Source organism: Drosophila arizonae, chromosome 3, assembly GCF_054131065.1.
Source record: "Drosophila arizonae isolate 15081-1271.41 chromosome 3, UAZ_ARI_1.0, whole genome shotgun sequence".
NCBI classification, from domain to species: Eukaryota; Metazoa; Arthropoda; class Insecta; order Diptera; family Drosophilidae; genus Drosophila; species Drosophila arizonae.
Genome location: NC_142923.1, coordinates 5,082,534 through 5,103,295, shown reverse-complemented (window position 1 = coordinate 5,103,295; position 20,762 = coordinate 5,082,534). Strand labels below are relative to the sequence as shown.

Here is a 20,762-nt window from a genome sequence, read left to right as displayed (position 1 = left end):
GCAGGCGATCTGAATGCACGAGCAGTGGACTGGGGAATGTCGTCTACTAACTCTAGAGGACGAAAAATTATGGATATGGCCGCTAGGTCCGGGTTAGTGGTAGCAAACCGAGGAAGCAGACCTACCTTCCATAGGCCGGGATGTGAAGGCACAATACCTGACGTAACCTTTGGATCCGAACACATCGTAGATCGGATAAAGGACTGGAAGATACTCGATGACTTCACGGGAAGTGATCACGAGTATATATCATATGACTTCCAAAATACCAGTCAGCAAAACCACCCATCATACTCAAGAAAGACTTCTCATAGATGGGACATAAGTAAGGTGGATACAGGCAAACTACTAGCTGAATTAGATAGGCGAGAACGACAGTTCGACGGCACATTGACGTCGAAGCAAGTGGTCGAAAGAAGCCTAACCGCTATGGAAAGAGCGTGTAACGTATCGATGCCAAAAACGCACAGCAAACACGGAGGTAGACGACAGGCGTACTGGTGGAACCACGATATTGCAGAAAAAAGGAAAGTATGCATACAATGTAGAAGAAGGCTAACAAGGGCACGACGCTCTGGAAATTTCACGACGGAAGCGTTAGCAGCCAAGATTGCGAGAAAAGAACTGTCGATTGCTATCACACGCAGTAAGCATGACAAGTGGAAAGAGCTCTGCAAAGATATAAATAAAGACCCTTGGGGACTTGGCTACAAGATAGTCATGAAAAAGCTGAGAAACTACGGAGCAGTGCCAAACGTGGATGATGACACGATGGATCACATAGTGGAAACACTATTTCCAGCACACATCCACGAGGCGCATGAGCGAGCACCCGTAGAGCTCGATGGTTTAGTCCCAGATTTCACCGAGGAAGAACTCAACATTGCAGCTCTCTCCCTGAAGAACAAGAAAGCGCCGGGACCAGATAATATACCGGCAGAAATACTGAAGGTGATAGCATCAGGACGTCCCACTTTTCTACTTAGGATGTATAACGCATGTCTAAAAGAAAGGATATTCCCAGAAGCGTGGAAAGAACAAAGACTGGTGCTCATTAGCAAAGGCAAAGGCGATCCCAATACACCCTCGGCTTATCGCCCATTGTGTATGTTAAACACAGCTGGGAAGCTTTTAGAAAAGCTCATAAGACCTAGACTACTCGCAGCAGTAGAGGCTGCTGGAGGACTTAGCCCTAGGCAACATGGGTTCAGAGCTGGAAAATCCACAATGGGAGCTATCGATGAAGTGGTTCAGGCAGCCAGAGCTACGCAAAGAGGAAATGCATACTCGCGCCCAGTTGTTCTGTTAGCAACGCTGGACGTTAAAAACGCCTTTAATAGTGTAAGGTGGACTGATATGCTTACTTCCTTGGAACACCGCTTCCAGATACCGGAGTACCTCATGAATATGATCAGGAGCTATTTGCAGGATCGAATACTCCTGTACTCCACGCAAACTGGAACAAAACGATACAGAGTAACTGGAGGAGCTGCACAGGGGTCAATCCTGGGACCAGACCTGTGGAATATCAGCTACGACGACATCCTAAGACTGGAAATGCCTGAAGACACCTTCCTTATTGGTTATGCCGATGATATCGCAGCCGTCATTACTGCCAGAAACACCATAGAGGCCCAAAAGAGACTTACCCAAGTCATGATCCGCACACAGACATGGCTCAGCTCTCGAGGATTGGAGCTTGCCACCCATAAAACAGAGTTACTTCTGTTCACGGGGAAGCAGATCCCAACCGAAATAGAGATGCGAGTAAGCGGAAACCTGATAAGGACGCAGAGGACAGTGAACTATCTAGGCGTTAGGCTGGACAGTAAACTTACCTTCTGGGAACAGCTGAAGTATGCCACGCGGAAAACAGCGACAGCAACGGGGTCTCTGAGTAGACTGATGGCAAACGTTGACGGCCCGACGGCAGGAAAACGGAGACTCCTCATGGAAGCGACAAATGCAATACTGCTATATGGCAGTGAAGTATGGGCGGATACCTTAGAGGCGAATGTAAGGCGAAAACCGATGCTAGCTGTGCAACGAAGAGCAGCCTTAAGGATAACATCGGCGTACCGCACAGTCTCCGGGGCGGCCGTGACTGTGATAGCAGCAGTCATACCGGTTGACTTGCTTGCCCAAGAGCGCAAAAAAATATGGAATCTTCGGCAAAGAGGAGAATACTCAGAACATGCGGCAAAGAGCATACGACAGCAAACCATAGTCTCGTGGAAGGCGAGATGGTCATGCGAAAGGTATGGAAGATGGACCGCTAAAATAATCCCCGATCTGGAGCAGTGGATAAATAGAAAGCACGGTGAAACGTCTTTCTATTTGACACAACTACTCTCCGGACATGGATACTTTCGAAAGTACCTAAATAAAATGGGGAAAACTGCCGAATCCAGCTGCATTTACTGCGAAAATGCAATGGACGATGCAGAACACACCTTCTTCAATTGCAAAAGATGGTCGGAAGAAAGAATCGACCTGGCAGATACAGTAGGTGAAGTCAAAGTAGAGACGTTAGTACAGCAAATGTGCAGCAGCATAGACGCTTGGAAAAAAGTCTATGACTTCGCCGAAAAGGTTCTGCGGCGGAAGAAGTATGACCTGGACGCAGGCACACAGAGGGCAACGCTCATTTAGAGCACACAATGGGGTTCCACCTTGAAGGTTAATGCGGGATATCTCCTGGTTCCAAGGTGGATTTGAGCCCCAGAAGAGGAGGATTTTTTAGTCGGTAAGCAGTTATGCAGTCCGACACACCGGTCAAAGTGACGACATGACTGACGGTGCATAAAGCATTTTTTCCTACCTCAGCCCAACAAAAAAAAAAAAAAAAAAAAAAAAATTATTATTATTATTATTATTATTATTATTATTATTATTATTATTATTATTAAATAGTATAATTTTTTATAGTTGTAAAAAAAATTTTTTTTATTAATTTGTTTATTGTGTGTGTTTTTCTTTCCTGTTTTGCCTCATAAAAAGATGAATGTTAAACAAAAATTTATTATTTATTTTTTTTATAAATTAATTTATTAATTTAAGGGTTTTTTTTTTTTTTTTTTTTTTTTATTAAGAATATATTTTTATGTATTGATTTTATTTCTTAATTTAAATTTTATTTTAATTAATTCACTTAGGCCAGTGAGAACATAACGCATTGATACGTAAAATTCGGTTGTTGGGTCTTAAGATCCCAACAAACCGTTAGATTAGATCCAACCAAGCAATAATGATACCATTTATTATGAATGTAGACTGAGAGCTTTCCCAGTAATTAATAATACTTAATAATTAAATTGAATAATTTAAGATAATTTGAATAATTTAATTTATATTGCAAGTGATTACTTAATCAATTAGCCGCACTTCAATTTACTATTCAAAGCAACTGGCTAACTTTAGTTGCAGCTTATAGCTCTGCTACCCCCTTCCCACCACACTCTCTCAATAAACTCACCTAAGTTATATTAAGCACTAAGTAAATATTCCGCTTATGATGTTTGTATAATTGATTTAATTATTTAATATGTTTCCATACACATATACATATCAACGCATTTTTTTTATGTAATTACAATTAACATACGAATTTGTCGTTTCGACGCTGCTCGCCGCCCTCTGCTGGCCCTGGCCTCTGGCTGTCTACTGTCCCGTTCAAGTCAAATGCAAATGGAAATTAATTGCAGTTATTCAGTGATGTGCACAAATATTATTGATAATTAACTTTGCGCGGCACAGAATAAAAGTCAATTTGTAGAGTGTGGGTGTGTGGGCGTGTGGGTGTGTGGGCGTGCCAGAGCAGCAATCAGATAGCGGGCACGGCCATCGCATGGAATATTAAATATTTAATTAAGCTGCGCGCGCATATTAAAATTGCATTAAAAAGGTCATGCAAATATTATACATTTGTTGGACTTCGTTGCCTGCTCCTGCTGATGCCTCTGCTGCTGCTGGCCACGCCGCATTAATCTGTGCCGTAAAAAATGTATCCATGCAGCTGCGAAATGGCAGACGCAGCCGCAAAACCTGCGCCACGCGCATAAAAAATTGAATACGTTGCCAAACTGAATAAGCGAATGTCTGACTGAAGCCCGCGCGAAACGAGGCCAACGCCAACATGGCCCCAGCACCAAAAGCCGAAAAGTAGTTGTCATTGCTGCTGCTGCTCGCTTTGACATTGAGCCAACGTGGCGTATGAGTGCTGCAGTGCCCATTGAGCTGGGAGCTGGGAGCTGGCAGGAGGCAAGCGGCAAGCGGCAGGAGTACGCAGTGGATGGCAGATCGCTTGTCAAAGCTATTGACAGCTGTAAAGTTTGTCTGCACATCATTTGCCATCTCGTTCTCGCCAATATGCATAATAAAATGCATAAATTCAATTAAAATTTCATGATATGCACAAAGCGGTAAAGCTGCCTCTGCCCCCACAGAGTGTGGGCCAACAAACAGAATCCAAATATCACACACATACACACACACACACAGACACAGCAGATAAAGAGCCAAAATAAGCGCATAAAACTCGCGACAAATGCACAAAGTCCAAATGTGTGGCCTGAAATTCGACTGTCGGCTGTGAACTGTGGACTGTGGACTGTCGACTGCCATAATGGAAACAGCTGGACAGTGCCCAAGACACACACACACACACACACACACGCAGAGATACTGTAGATACTGACTGTGCAGCTGTGGGGGCCATTGGCAACTCTGCGGCAATAGCAAGTGCACAGAAGAGCTGCGCATTTGGCAAAAAAAAAAGAGAGGAAAAAAAAAATACAAAAACAGAACATAAAAATACTCTACAAGTAGGTCAGATTGAATTGAACAGCAGTTGGGCTAATAATATAATATGATAGGATATACATATAGAAGAAATGAAAGCGATTTAAGACATATAAAGGAATTTCTGTAAATTTATTATAATAAATTCTATATCAACTAATAGCGATTTGAATGAATTTACAAAATTAAGTTCAAGCACAACATGAATAATACGCTCTGAATATGTGTTAGTGAATTCATCAATAACATAGAAAGTAATAGTGTAATAGTTAATTATTTACGTACTTAATATAAAAATATCAACTACTCGACAATCAGCAATTTACAAATTACAATTTACAAATAATTATTATAAATAATATATCCTAATTAATAATTTAATTATTTATTTGCTTCGTTTGTCAATTATTTTTTTTTTTATTTTAATAGTTTTTGCTTAATTTTTTTTAATATATTATTTTTTATTTATTTATTTTTTTTTTGTTTAAGACTACAGCGCAAAAGCCTTATATTATTAGTTAGCTAGTATTTATTATTTAACTCTAGATATGAATACAGGAAATATTTTGGTTTGAAAGAGAATTCTAAATATTTAAGTAAACAAATATTTTTTGAGATGATATTAAATATTAAAATATTAATAATAAATATTAATTATTAAAATATATTTTAGTAGTTTTAAAGTTTATTTAATATGCAAAAGCTCATACATATTATTAATTTTGTAACTAAACTTTTTGTCTTTACCAAATAACTAAATCGATTTCTATTTATATATATATATGTATATATATTTAAAATCCATAATAACGTAAGGGCATTCAGCAGCTCACATAGATTTTTCTTCACTTCAGCTATTTTGCTGTAATAAATTTGGAAAATTTTTCGCTTTTGGCATAATTTGCGCAACAATTTTAATGCTGAGTTTTGCACTTTGTCACAAAAAGAAAATAGGGCAAAAAGAAAAAAAAAAAAAAAAAAAAAAAACGAAACAACATGAAAATGGGAAAATGGCAAAAGGGAAAAATAACATTTAAAATGATGGCCATAATTTAGCTAAAACTTTATTGTTGTTGTTGTTGCTTTGGTTGTTGTTGCTTTTGTTGTTGTTGTTGTTTTTGTTGTTAGGGGCAGCTGCTAATGCTGCTTTATTGTTATGGATACTTTTTGGCATTGCTTTCGCTTGCCGCACATTATTCGCACATATGATGCGAGCACTCGCAATGAGTGCTCTTTGAATGTGTGCGTGTGCGTCTGTGTGAGTGTGTCATATGCATATGCAAATGCTGATGTTAACAGCATGTTTGGAATGCTAATGCCTGAGCATGTTGTCATAAATTTCGGCCACAAATCTTTTGCCATCTGCAGTGACCTTTCAACTGACGGCCATAAAACTGCCGCTTTGGCTACTTTACAGCTGGAAGGAAGGCCCCCAAAGTCGCGATAAGCCCGTTCGCTCGCTCGCTCGCTACACGTTGGCGGCGTTGGCTTAACCCATCCAGCTTGGATTGTCGTATATCAACATCAATGCCGGCCACTGGACAGCCGCCCATTGATTACCACTTACCAAATAAATTACTCGCCTGGCCAGGAGCTAAGGCCCCCTACCCACACACACACACGCACACGCACACTTAAAACTTTCGCTTTACAACTTTCACTGGACCCAGTTTCCGAGTTTCGCTCAGCCGGAGGCGCAATTTTTCTGCTCTATTTGCGCTCGTCTATTGCCAAAAGTTCACTGCAAGCATCACAAAAAATAAGAAAAAAAAAAAACTAACATCGAGATGCCATTTGCAGGTGCCGGGGAGTCCTGGGCGAAAGTGTTGGGCGTGGCCGCCTCGCACGATTTCAACTCTTCATTGCCATTAGCACCCAGCGATGGGCACGTGACAAGGCTCCGAGTGTTTTACATCGGATGTGAAGATAAAGTGTGTGCTATCTGAGCGGGATGGGTCGTTGGTTGAGGTGGGAAGTGAAGGGGCTAGCTTCAAAATCATATCAATACATTTCAAATCATTGACAATTGAAATCTAAAATATTATTTCATATATTTCATAATTGGGGTAATAATGTATGCATTTATGTATATTTTTATTATTTATTGTATTTTATTTTATATTTGCTATTCTATATATGATCTTCAATGTTTAATATTTTATAATAATTTCAATAAGTATAATTTAATATTTTAATATCGATATGTATAGTATACATATATGTATATATTTTTTTATATATTTATTTTTATTTACAATATTTTATATATATTTTATAGGTTTTTATAGATTTTTATTCTGAATTTTCAAACGTTTCTCAAAGTGTTTCATAAACGTTTTTATAGCGCAATACTTTATAATAGATATTGTATGAATAATAATAATGTTTAAGAATTCGTACATATATATAAATGTATATAAATCTGGAGCATTCCAAGAAGCTCTCTTTCTCTCTCGCTCTGTCTGTCATTTGTGATATAAACATGCATAAATACTAAAAAAAAAAAAAAAAAAAAAAATATTCTACATTCTTTCTTGAGCTGTTATTTAATGCAAAATCTCCAGAAAGCACAGCTGTTAGTTATCAAAGATTTCAGTAAAGTAAGCAAATGCGAGTTATTAAAAGCAGCTGCAACTTCTCTGCTCATCTTTTATCTGATGAGACTTTAAGCTTTGAAATATTCTCTATTATTGCTGCCCATGAAAATATTGATCTAACTTCAAGCAGACTAGAGCTAAGCATTGCAGTGATTTATAAAACATATATGTCTTGGGGCAGCTGAAGATTTTTATTTGAATGCAGCACTTCAAGGAACTTTCTACCTCCACCGAATCCTCAGCCTTCCTCACTAAAACTGTATTATTATTTCAACAAGCTTTACCCAGTTTTCATAAAATGAATTGCCAGCTCTGCACAGCTGCACAGCTGCTCCGATTTCTTTTGATATGCTTTCTATCACGCTGCCATCGCCAACTGCTGAGTTGGCTGAGCGCGCCTCGAAAGTATGCTACATTTTCTTTAACTTGTGCGTTAACATATTTCTGGAGCGTTTGTCGCTCTTTGTTTGAATTTGTGGAATGCCAAGCGAGTAGGAAATGACAAAAGTGAAAATATTTCAAGCACTTGTGCAGCGCTTTGTCTGCTTTGCGCACATCCCCGACTCAAGCCACACACAGACACACACACACACACACACTATCACATCTCCTATGTTTTTTGCGCAAAGCGCATTAAACACACACACTTGCACGCTCACACACATGGATAATAGCACACATGTATGTTTTAGCAAATCGATTGAATTGTCTTTTCCGCTTTTGTGAGCTGCTTACATGACTTAAACTAAGCGCTGATTTGGTCTGTGCCCCGCTTACATCGCACTTGGCTCTTTGATTATGTCGAACGGGGCAATTGGTTAGCAAAATATTTAAATTATTTAAGCGTTTGGCTTTGCTCAAGTGCGAATGGGAAATTTGCATCTTTCAGCTTCATTTGACGTTGGCCGGGAATCAAATCAATTTGGCAGTCGAGCCGAGCCAAGCCGTGGAGGAGGGGTAGGGGGAGGTGGAGGTCCAGGGCCAGCGCCTGACCTGAAAAGCCTTTTAGCCTCAACATTTGCCTTTTCGGGATCATTTCTGGTGCCGAGTGCTGATTATTTTATGCCTGCCCCTCTTCACTGACTGCCGACTGGTGTCATGTTGTTTGTGGGTCTGGAATTCTTGCACTCCTTCCGTTTCTCTCGATTTTTTTTTGATAAATTTACCATATCGTTAGCGCGACCCTTGGGCTGCTCATTTTGTGCCATTATATATATATAAATTTTGTTTTTTTTTTATTTATATTTTCTTTCTTTTTTATTTATCCCTACTGTGGCTCGGCTGGCTTGGGGTGCGCTGCACAAATTGCTGTAATACAATATTTTTGCCATTAGGCAGCCAGTTACACTGTTTGTGTTCTGTTGGGGCTTCGAATGTGTGTGTGTGTGTGTGTATTTTTTTTTTTTTTTTGGGTCTAGCTGTTGCTCATATTGCAGCGCTGCTGTGAACCTTTTTTTGGCAGACAGTCAGCGGCAGAGGGGTGGGGGGGAGAACGATTCGCCTTTGTTCAAGTCAAGGGTATTGCCTGGTCGGTCAACTCATTAGACAGTGACCACAGGTTGCGGCCCGTGGGAACTCTCATATCATGCTGCAATGATATACCAAAAAGTCGAAACGCCTTTCGGCCCGTTGAAATGTTTGTGCTTAATGGTACGTAAAGACGGCATGATTAATAGGCGTCAGTCGCTTGTTTGTTTGTTCGTCAGACATTAATGCCACGCCCCCCATTGCCCGCTGCCCATCGGTTTATAGAACTTTTTCGTTTTCTTGCTGCGCTCTAATGATTTCAATACAAATCGACAGAGAGAGAGAGAGAGAGAGAGAGAGAGAGAGAGAGACAAAGAGAGAAAACAGCAAAAAGAAGAACAAGAAGTCAACAGAGAACACGCACAAAATGTGTTTCATTTTGTTTCAATTTGCTTAGCTCGTGGGGCGTTGGCCTTTGGCTCCCGATCGGCCATTGTTTGTCTGCATTTCAGTTTTTTATTCCACGCCTCTGGCTTTCAGCCGTGGCCATCATTTTTAATTGAAACGTTACAATTTATGGCTACGCGCATATCAATTTACCAGATAGATAAAAAGAAAATGAAATGTGAGAAACGGATTTGTATTTCTGTCTTTCACTTCGCCCCGCATTAATTGATGTTCTTAGATCTATAATAATAGAGGAAAAAGCCTATAAACAGTACTTAATTATCCGAGCTCATTTGTGAATGAATAATGTTGAGGAACTGAATCAAGTATTCCAGCTTAAATCAAGGCGTTCTCAACTATTCTTCTGCAACCTATAATTATCTCCGCTTAAAATCAGAGACAAACAAAAAATAGGCTAGAAACTGTAATTTGATTTGTGCAGCTGATTGTTGAGTTCATAAAAATGTTGTTACTAAAAGCATCATTAAATATGAGTGAATGAATTGCGCTGATGAGCAATGCGATTGCCGAAAATTTATTTCTATTTAAGCTACCTGCTGTTAACGTCAATCTCAACTACGCTGATCTAACGACAACAGCAACAACAACAGCAATAGCAGCAGGAGCTGCAAGGACTCATCAAATAAATGAAATCGAGCACAATAACAAAAGGCGAGCTGCCATCATTTGGCAAATGCAAAGATAAACTTCAACAATAGCTTAGTGGCTCACAATGACTCGGTTTCGCAAAATGAAACGAGTATATTGGTTTTCTGCACCATACATGTGTCCGTATGTAGAGTCTCAAGATTTGAGACATTGATATACCCTATATAGAAACGAATTATGAAGTATCAGCATTTTTTCAATTCGCCCACTAGGAGCGTGGCAAATCGAAAAACGGGCTATCAAAGGAGTTGAAATTAAGATTATATACTCGGGCTGACAACAAAAGTCCAATAAGATATGGAGAGATATATCCTCATATACGCTCATTGAGGACGTGGCAAATCAGAAACTAGAACCCGTCCCAATAATACGTATCTATGTATATATAGAACAAACTTGTAGCATTTGCGACGTGAATGAGTGTTATGCAGTCGGTACTGCTCGACTTCAATGCTCTCACTCGCTTTTTTTTTATGTGTGTCACTCGAATAAATGGAAGTACGCACACATATATCTATATATATGTGTGTGTGTGTGTGTGTGTTTGTATGAGTGCAATCAGACAGCTATCACCATCTATTGTAGCTCTCGCTCGCACCCTCTCTCTCTCTCTGTCTCTCTCTCTCTCTCTCTCTCTCAGTGGATAATCAAAACAAAAACACTTGCTTTGTTATTGTAGCGAAACAGTTTTATTTTGAAAACAAAAGAAGAGCCCACTTGAGCTTATGCTCAGTTCGCAAGGATAACTTAATGCGATAGTGTGCGAGCATATGCCACGTGTATACCCAGTGTCCCCGATGGCCGCAAAGGTGCGACAGAGGGTAAATAAACCAACGTACATGCATATATACATATATAAATTCCAGCCAAGTACCTGAATTAAGCTGCTCTACATAAATAATGTATTTATTAAATATTTCAGGCCTGAGAAATTATTCGATCCACAAAATGAATAAATGAATGAATATAACCGTAAAGCTGATTGTAGTGTGGTATTTTTTCTCCCTTTTTTTGAATTTCTTTCTCTCTCTCTCTTTAATGTCTTGTGCAATTTAAGCTATTAACATGTTTTCATTTAAATATAATGCAGCAGAATGTTCAAAAAATTCGAAAAATATGCTTGATCTATAATGTAATTATACAATAATTTAAATATAAAATTTTAATAAAAATAAATGTATGTATTAATATATATGTAAATAAATGTGCAAAACCAGTATTTTTTATTAATATTTTAATTTTATTAATTTATATATATTATATGTATATAATTTATTTAATCTTTTCAATTAATTTATATTTTAATAATATTATTTTTATTTATATTTTAATTTATTTTAATTTATATATTAATTTTATTAATTTATATATATATTATTTATTTAATCTTTTCAATTAATTTATATTTTAATAAAAGTGTCAACAAATACAAAACAGATCTTGAAAATTTTTGAAATTTTCTATGAATAGATTTTTCAAAAAATTTTACATATAGCTAACATTATCTTGGAATTTTTGAGCACACTAAAATCCTGTAATACCGTTGTTATTCCTGAAAGACACTATAGCTATATAAATTTATGTTTGTCTGGGGACCAGAATTTTCATGCGCTATAAGTGGAGTCCTTATAACCGGATTCGACTGTATTTTCAAATTGGGCGATTTTTTTTTTTTTTTTTTTTTTTATATAAATGGCTAATATAAACAATCAATTTGCATATATATCAAATTAAATGCAATAATAGTGCTCTTATAAATCATATTTAATGCTTTACAAGTCTTTTATAGATTTTTGTTGACAATCTCAAATTTGCTCGCATTTTTTCTACTCAACAATGAAAATATTTACTCGGCCTAAGCAAATGTTTTCCTTGTAAAAACATGTCAACAAAAATCTTTGATGGACTCTTGTGATGATGTAGTGATAAATATTTTGGTAGATAAGCCAAGAATATTAATATGTAGTACTATTTGTAATAATAACAATAATAAATAAACTTATTCACTAATGAAAGTAAAATTTAAAAAATTAATTTTAAAAAATTAAAATTTTATATTAAAATTTATTTTTTTTTTTAAATAATATTTTATAATTTTAATATATTCATTGGTAAACAAAAGTTTTATATTTTCATACAGCTTTTACATTCTCAAATTATTTACGTTATTCAACATTTGGTTTGATTTCAAAAAATTTTTATTCTTCTTCTTTTTTCGTTTAGTTCTTCTACCAAGACCATCTCTTACTGGATATCTTGTAGCTCATCATATTCATGGATATCTTGCCTTAATAGCCCAGCTGTGCGCCTCTCATGTGAGTCGAAATTAGCCCTGTGTGCCGCCTAGATGAGCAGCCCGGCTAACTAACTAAGTCAAGGGCAACGTTTGATTTTTTGAGTTTTATTTTTTATTTTTTTTGCGTTTCGTTTTTTGTTTAGGGCCAACAGCTGATTAATGAGCCCGGCTAATGAGAATGGGCGGCACATTTGATGAGCTGGCCCTTGCGCATTTCGCTAAAATTCATATTTAAAGTCAGGCAGTATATTTTGGGGGAGGCGGGGCGTGGCTGTCAGAGGCAATCAGGCTGCAGGCGAAATGCGTCGCAAATATCAAAGAGCGTATTTACATGCAAAACAGGAATTGTGGCTCAGACTGAGGGCTCAGGGCTCGGCTTTTTTTCCCTTTTTATACTCATTGAAAGTGGATGAAAGCGGGTAGTATAGGCTGACTGAAATGTATGCTTTATGGTGGGATCCTCTGTTGACTTAGCTTCTGTTTTCTTTTTTCTTTTATTTTCTTCTCTTTTCCTTCTTGCTTTCTTCATTTTAATTTTCTTTTTTCTTCTCTATGCCTTTCTTTTCAGTTCTTTTCATTCCATTCATTTCTTTTCCTTTCCTTACTATTTCTATTCTTTGCTTTGCATTCCTCTCATTTCTATTTCCTTTATTTTCCTTTCTTTTTCATTCAGCTTACATCCATTATATCAATGAAAAGTATTTTCTTTTCTTTGTTTTTCTTCTCTCTTCTCTTCTCTTAACTTCTCTTATCCTCTCTTCTTCCTTACTTGACTTGTCATTTCATCTTATTTGCCTTTGATTTTTTGCTTTGCATCATATCCCATAGCCCATCATTGCTAAGCCTCGTTTCGTCTCTTTGCTTTTTCAGTTATTTCAGAGTATCTCTTAGCTGAGCAATCCCTGCCGATACAATGTTTTCTTTCATTCTTTTTTTTTTTTTTGTATTTTTCAGCTGCTACTGCTAAGTTGACTTGCCACAGAGGCGCGTTTCAGCCAGAGGGAAAAAATTGAAAACCATTAGGATTAATGTTTAGTTGAAAGATTTGCGCGTTAAGCCATTTTTACATGGCTGCAATGCCTCTGCGGCTGCGGCTACGTCCTGATGGCTGACTCCTACTCTGGCTCTGACTCCTACTTCGGCTCTGAGACTGGCAATTGCTAATGTAGTTTATGTGTAACAGGCGGAGGCTTCTTAACGTTAACTGACGGCAAACCGTTATGGCTTAAGGGCGAGCGACGCACAAACGGCATGTAAAATGTGACATTTTAATGTATGCAAATGAGACGTTGAATTAAGCTCCACGAACACCCACGAGCTCCCACTCACACACACACACACACACACACACACGCATACAGACGCACACATCAGTTGGTTTCATATCCGTTTCCGTTTGCCTTTGCGCCATGTGATATGATTTAAAAATAATGAAAGCCAACGCTCTTCAATGGCTTTAATGTTGCTCCCCATCTCCCTCTCTCTCCTCAGCTATTGCTATCTATCTCGCTCTCTCGCAGCCTCTCTCGCTAGCAACGTGACTTGTACTTCGCCTACCCTCTCTTTTTCACTGTCTCTGTGTGTGTGTGTGTGTGTTTGTTCGACGGAAATGTCAACTTAACTTTTTTGCGCTTTGACAGTGACACAACAACAGGAGCAAAGCTCGAATATATTAGAGAGCGGGAGCAGGAGCGGGAGCAGGAGTCGGAGCAGGACTCCTCGTCCATCTACAGGCAATTTATTAATTTCTATGCAGCGTGCGTATCGTAATTTGTTTTGTTGTTTGCTTTTTCTTAGCTAGAAAATTACTTAAGTACCAGTTGCTTCGTTTCGATTATTTGAACTTTGCTTTGCAATTTCCTTGATTGTTTTTTATTGGCATAATTTAATGTTGCTGTTTGTCCTTGAACTGCTCGATGGCACAAAATTTTGCCTTTGACATATTTCAAGTGGCTGAAAATTTTAATTGAGCGCACGTATTTGAATTTCTTTGTATTTTTTTTTGGTAATATTTTGCACTTAAGCAGTCGATAAGCCTATTGACTGATGACAATTAGAAATTATAGAAATACATTTTATATAAATTAAGAAGTTTAACTTCTATATTAAAAATCGCCTTAAGCTGTCAAATTTCAATTCCATCAAGTCTAGCCCAACCCAGTCTGTACCCCTTTCATCATTTTGTGAGACTTTTGTTTATTATCTTGGCTTTTTTGCCAAGTTTTTTTATGATGTCTACTGCAGCTGTTGCTTTACATAGGCAAAACTCAATTTTGTTATTTTAATAATTCATGAATATTGAATATTATTATATTATCATTGGCAATTGCAGTTAGCATGATTTGTTTATACAGCTAACAGAAAACGAGCGAGCAAGGCGAATGTTTGTTTGTCTAGCTGCGAGTCTTATAGATGGCTATCAGAGCAGCCCCTTGGCCATTTGTATATGTATAGAGTATGTGTATGGTTCTCACCACACACACACACACACACACATAGACACACTTAACATAAATGAGCAAACATTTTCATCTCAATTTGCAAAAGTTTTGGCCACATTTAAACTAAATTTTTGGCCTCTGGAATTAATTGCAAACCATTTAAAATAATTATTTATACGTATAAAAAAAAAGGCAGAAATATTTGGGCTGTTTGTGAAGCACTCACCGATTAGCACTAATATCACATGTAGCATATACCAAAGCTGCAAATGCGTTGCTGTTGTTGTTGTTGTTGTAGTTGCTGTTGTCCTTTTGGCCAGGCTCACAGCTTGGCCTGCCTGTTGCTTGTGGCTGTGGCTATGGTGGTGCTGCTGTTGGTGGTGGTGATGGTGGTGCTCCCGCTCCCGCTCCCGCTCCTGCTGCTGCTGTTGGTGGTGTTGGCTGTGCTGTCGGTGGTGCTGTGGCAGCTGCTGCTGACTCTGTCCATGACTGTGACTCAGTCTGTGACTCTGACTGTGACTCAGCCTCTGAGTGTGACTCTGGGGCTCTGGCATACACATGCTGGCAGTTAAAACACTTTCACTTGCCGGAAGGGTCAAAGGGCCGGCAATGCGCCTTTTGCTATTTGCCTGTTTATTTATGTGCTGTGGGCGAGCCCTTGGACGCTGCCCACGCACACACACACAGTGAGAGTCTCACGCTCGCCCTCTCTCTCTCTCTCTCTTTCTTCGATGTGTTTATTAATTTCTGTGTGAAGCAAGAATTCACTTATTTAATTTAGACATTAAGTTGATATAGCTGTTTGTTGTTCATATTATTGTTGTTGTTGTTGCTGTTGCTCTTCTGCTTGTTGTTATTCTTATTTTAACTGCCTGGCAATTAATCACTTTTAATCGGGAGCGCGAAATGTAGCCGGAAAGCAAACGAGTAGAGCAAAGAAAGAAAGAAGCATAGAAAGGAAGAAAAGTAAAGCGGGCGAAACTATTAAACGGCCGGGACACAGCAAACGCGCGGCCCAAAGTTAAAGACATAAATTTTGCAGCATTTTGGCCAAAGATTAATTACAACAGCAACAGCAGAGAGCAAGAGACTGCGAGAGAGAGAGTGCGAGAGAGAGAGCGAGACAGCAGCATTTGGGACACTATTGAGGCGCATGCAACATAAATTCAAAATTTTCCCCTCACTCTCGGCTGTTGCTGCCTCGCATTTGATTTACGGCTAACTGGCAAACGCTTACAACAAGGCAATTGAGAGTCCTTGTTCAAGCACTTTCGCTGCTAGCGCGTTGTCGTTGTCCGCTGTCCCTGCTCCCTGCTCCATGCTCCCTTCTCCCTTGTCGCTGTCGTTGTTGTTGATGCTCCGCTGTTAATATAATAATGCCACACGCTCCGCTGACCCACATGGGCCGCATTGCAGCGAAATGCCCATCAAACTTGATTAGCGGCAACTGCTCCTGCTGCCTATGGTATGTCCATCACTCTCCACTCTCTCTCTCCGCCTCTCTCTCTCTCTCTCTCTCTCTGAGAACTTTCTCTATAAATACGCAGCCCATTTGGCCCTATTAATTGCTATTTATAACTTAATATTAGCTCGCATGTTTTGCTGCCTTTAAATTTATTACAATTACTTGAATGAAAAATTAAAGATAATAAAACAGAAATGAACAATAAAAAAAAAGTATTACAGCTCGATTTGCTTGGGGATGATTTGAAATTGAAACATGTCTAAAATATATAAATAAATTGTAAAATAATATATTATTGATAGTAAAAATGTAATAATATGAATGAAATATGAAACGAATTAATCTTCACAAATATTTATTAAAATGTTATGTTTCTTAACATTTTTTTTTAATTTTTAAAATATTGAAAGAAATAAGTATGTATTATTAAGGAGTATAAAAAGAAATACTCAAAGACTTTTTCCTACATGTAAACCTATAAGCATAATTATATTGCAAGGAAGCGATTATACAGTAATAAATTGTCAATAAAAAAATAAGTATATAATTATATTTTTGTATATATTCCAAAAAGCAGCTTATTATTGATATTATAATAGAACACAGTATATTAATCATAATTCTGTATATGTATCTATATTTAATACATGTAAACATTAGGATTGCTTGTAGAAAGACTAAATAATTATTGATTGATCAAATTTTACATTTGTGAGCAGTATCTTACATAAAACTTTAAATAAGTCTGATCAAGAGCGACTTAATAATTTGCTGAAATTAAAACTAAAATTAAAACTATTTTTTAATGCAATATTTGACATCGATTTAAGGTAAATCATAAATCAGAAATATGAACACAATACTTTACTGAAATTATTTTCTAAATATATACAACGAAATATTTTCTCAATATGTAAAATATTTTGATCTAGCTTAATTATTATTCTTGTGACCTGAATCCGTTAAAAATGGGAAATTAGGGCATAATGGTTTATTATTACAATCAGATCTCAAATACAGTTGCAAGCTCAACAAATCAGATGCAGCACAGCACATCAAACAATACAACATTCACAATTTACTCAAACTGTCAACAATGGAAAAAATTACTCATAGTATTACAAGCTCTGTTGCTTGATTGAACAACTAAATAGGATTTGGGCCGATGTTTTTAAAACACGTTAAAAAATCAAAGCGATAAACAAAAGCCAATGTGAAATTCAACAACAAAGCATTACAAAGTGCTTTTAATGACAGCAGAAAAGGAAACAGAAAGAGAGAGAGAGAGAGAGAGAGAGAGAGAGAGCGAAAACAATATAAAATAAATAAAATACTTGACAAATTTTTTTTACACGCACTTGTACACAAAATGTTGTTGTGGTTGTTTGCACAACAATGGCAGCAGCAACAACAACAACAACAATGAGAACAAACTGGCAGCTAACAAGTCGAGCAGAGATAATAAAGCAGCAGCAGCGACAACAATAACAAATAACAAACACAAACGATAGCGGACAAAAACCCAAAAACAACAAAAATAGCTTCGTCATTGTTTCGAGAGCGCCTAAAAATATGCAGCAGCAAATTTTATGCATGGAATAGTGTGAGGCAGCCGAGACTCAAACCAAAACCAGATACTTCAAGAACTCAAATTAAAACAATCAACACGTAGGGGAATGGGGAGAGGGGAGCGCAAGCAGCAGAGCGACGCACATAATTAAGTGAAATTAGTGAGTTGGTAGAACGAAATAATGCAAATTTCAATAGATGCAAATTAAGTTTTAAAAATACAGAGAACTTGGAACAAATGCAGAGAAATGGCAAGTCGAAGGAGAGCGCAGATCAGCTGGAGCCAAGACACAAAGCAAGGATCAAAGAATATGTGGAGTAAGTACAGGTACAAGCTAAACAGATCTGCGACAGCTAAGACGCAAACCAATGTGCAAACAGATAAATGTGAACAGGAGTGAGAGGGAGGAGAAGCTAGGCAATTTATTAAGTAAAAATTTAAAAAGAATTGTGAATCAAAATAATATTTATTTGTAATACGAAAAAAATTCTTATATTGAGCTCAAATATGAGAAGACTATTTGTGCAGTTACATATACATTTTTGGAAGTGAGAACAGATCAGCAGCAGCAAGGACTCAAACGAAACTCCAACCGTTGACTATGCGAGCTATAGAAGATATTGAATATAAGTAAGTAAATAGATAAGAAAAGAAGAACAAAGTCATGTGGAAAATAACTGAATTAACATACGATATAAAATACATTCTTTAAATTGAGCAGGTTTGAAATGAAAAGTGAGAACGAGAACAGATCAGCAATAGCAAAGATTAAAACCAAACTAAGATAAGAAGCAGTGAAATGGGCAAGCGGGCAAAATGAAAAAAAAAAAAAAAAAAAAAAAAGCTAAGAGGCAAACGAAGTACAATTAAAGAATATTCAAATATTAAGAAATCAAATAAATATGAATAATAATTAATGATCAGTCAAATTAGGAAGAATTTGTTTACATAAAAAAAGTGGGATCACTAACAGTCGAGACTCAAACCCAAACTGCAAAAGCAAACACACAGAACAGAGAGCACGCACAACAGACGATCATAATTACATCAAAGTAAATTTAGATATACAACAAAATTTAAAAAAAAAAAACAATTTATTTTTTGTTATTATATTACAGACTTTTTCTTTGCCATGATTTTTTTTTTTCCTATTGTCGCGCTTTTATTTTAATTAACCGCAACCGCAGCAGTTCAAAACTTTCCACAAGGAACAGCAACAATAACAACAATAGCAACAACAGCAGCAACAACAACAAACAAAATGCTTCATAAATGTTTGTGGCACGCAAATCGCATTTATTTTTGTTTTGTTTGTTTTGCTTTTTTTCTATATAAATATATTTTAAATTCGTGTTTCTCAAATTTATTGAAGCACACCTAAAACTTGCACTTTGTTTTCTCTGTTTGCTTTCAATTTGATTTTATTGCTCAAATTTTTATTTTATTTTTTAATGGAACTAACACGAAACAACTTTTAAAGCCCGCACACGACACTTGTCCATTCAAATGCAAAAGTATTGCTGCCAGTGTGTGCATGTGTGTGTGCTTGTGTGTGTGTGTATGTGTGCGTGTCTCTGGTTTCTGGTTTCGGTTTTTCAGTTCTGGTTCAATTTGAATGCCAAAGAGTAGCGCGCGCGCGATTCAAACGACGTGCGTTCGGACTGGAGTGCAAATCATAACTAAAAAAAATTTTCAACTTCTTGTGCAAGTTTGTGGTGCGCCATCCAGCGGTCAAAGCCGGAACTAAGCGTGCCACTGCAATCCTTGCGCATGCCTGAGACACACACGCAAAGCCGACGACCCTCAAGTAAGACGAAGGAAGGAGAGCGAGAGAGCAACAAAAACGAGCACTTGTTACTCTCTCAGCTATGACTGTGTTTCATTGCCGGAGCGTTCCGCTTCAGCGTTAACAGAAAGCTTTGCGCTGTTAAAATAATGGGATTTTTCGTTTGACTTGGGCGCCATTTCACTTGAATTGTGTTTTCAGGATCGCAGACAGAGTTTTGGTATAGCAATTGATACAATCAAAATGAAATAGGGGACATTCATATAAATAATTATTTGCGTTGCAGTCGGGCATTATCAACTGTAGAATACTCATTCACGGCCAGCTCAATTTCACGATTTGCAAATTCTAAATCTTTATCTACGAACAAGTCTCTTCATAAGGACAGGACGCCTAGGCTGACTTTGCACAAATCAAATACACTTATTTCCCTTTCATAAATATTAAATCTGTTAATTCTACACATGCCGCTTGTCTTCCTTTATATTAATCATACGCTTGTGGCTTGCCTATAGAAAATATTAAGATAAGGTAATTTATTAGCCAATTCTAACCATTCAGCTTGATGAATTGAGCAATAAAATAAACTTTGAATATGTTTGAGTAGCTCTCTAATTATAATCTTAAACCAATTTAGCCTTCTGTCACTACCTGCTATAAGTTGCCCAGTCAAAAAGTTAAAAGAGAAACAGATCTCTCAGCTTCTTCCAGCTCTTTTTGAGTGCAACACATTAATCATAAAGCAGCGTGGCACAGGTGCCCAGCTAGAGGAGCTAACGCAACAATTTCTATGTGAGACAATTATGAATGTTTAACGAGCATTTGTTGATCCTTTGCGCACAATTAAAAGCTATTAAAGAAAAGGCGAAAATTTAATGAAACAATATGTAAATTCTTTGCAATCTGCTGGCGGGCAAAGCCACATGCAAATAAATATGATAAATCATCACAATATTTAATGAACCAACAAGCCAAAATGCCAGCTCTTACATATATATACATACAACTACACATATCAATAGATATATGTATGTATATCATGCATGATATACGACTTTATGTGATGCTGGCAAAGAGTAAGTGAAGTGCGAATTTATTGAGTTTCACAAGGGAAAGTCTGTAATTAAAATGTATTTTAATTTCTGTAATAATAATTAAATTTCATGCAGGTTTTTAATGTAACGTGTCATTATAAAGATTCTTAATCAAGGCGACAAGCCAAGT

At 37.3% G+C, this 20,762-nt stretch overlaps 1 protein-coding gene across 4 annotated transcripts in view; it reads right to left on the bottom strand.

Annotated features, from left to right (window-relative positions):
• Positions 1–19,354, bottom strand: part of beat-IIIa (beaten path IIIa) — a 56,541-nt gene extending 37,187 nt beyond the window's left edge. The window contains exons 1-2 of one of the 4 annotated variants that reach the window (XM_089463715.1): positions 19,215–19,354; positions 14,944–15,464 (exon numbers count right to left, since the gene is read on the bottom strand). In XM_089463715.1, coding sequence (XP_089319841.1) covers positions 14,944–15,277 — 334 coding nt within the window. In that variant the 5' untranslated portion in view covers positions 15,278–15,464; positions 19,215–19,354. Of the gene's footprint in view, positions 1–14,943; positions 15,485–18,872; positions 19,106–19,129 lie in introns of those variants that run through there. The other 3 variants (XM_018004981.2, XM_089463717.1, XM_089463718.1) reach the window with 3 other exon arrangements.
• Positions 19,355–20,762: the final 1,408 nt, after the last annotated feature.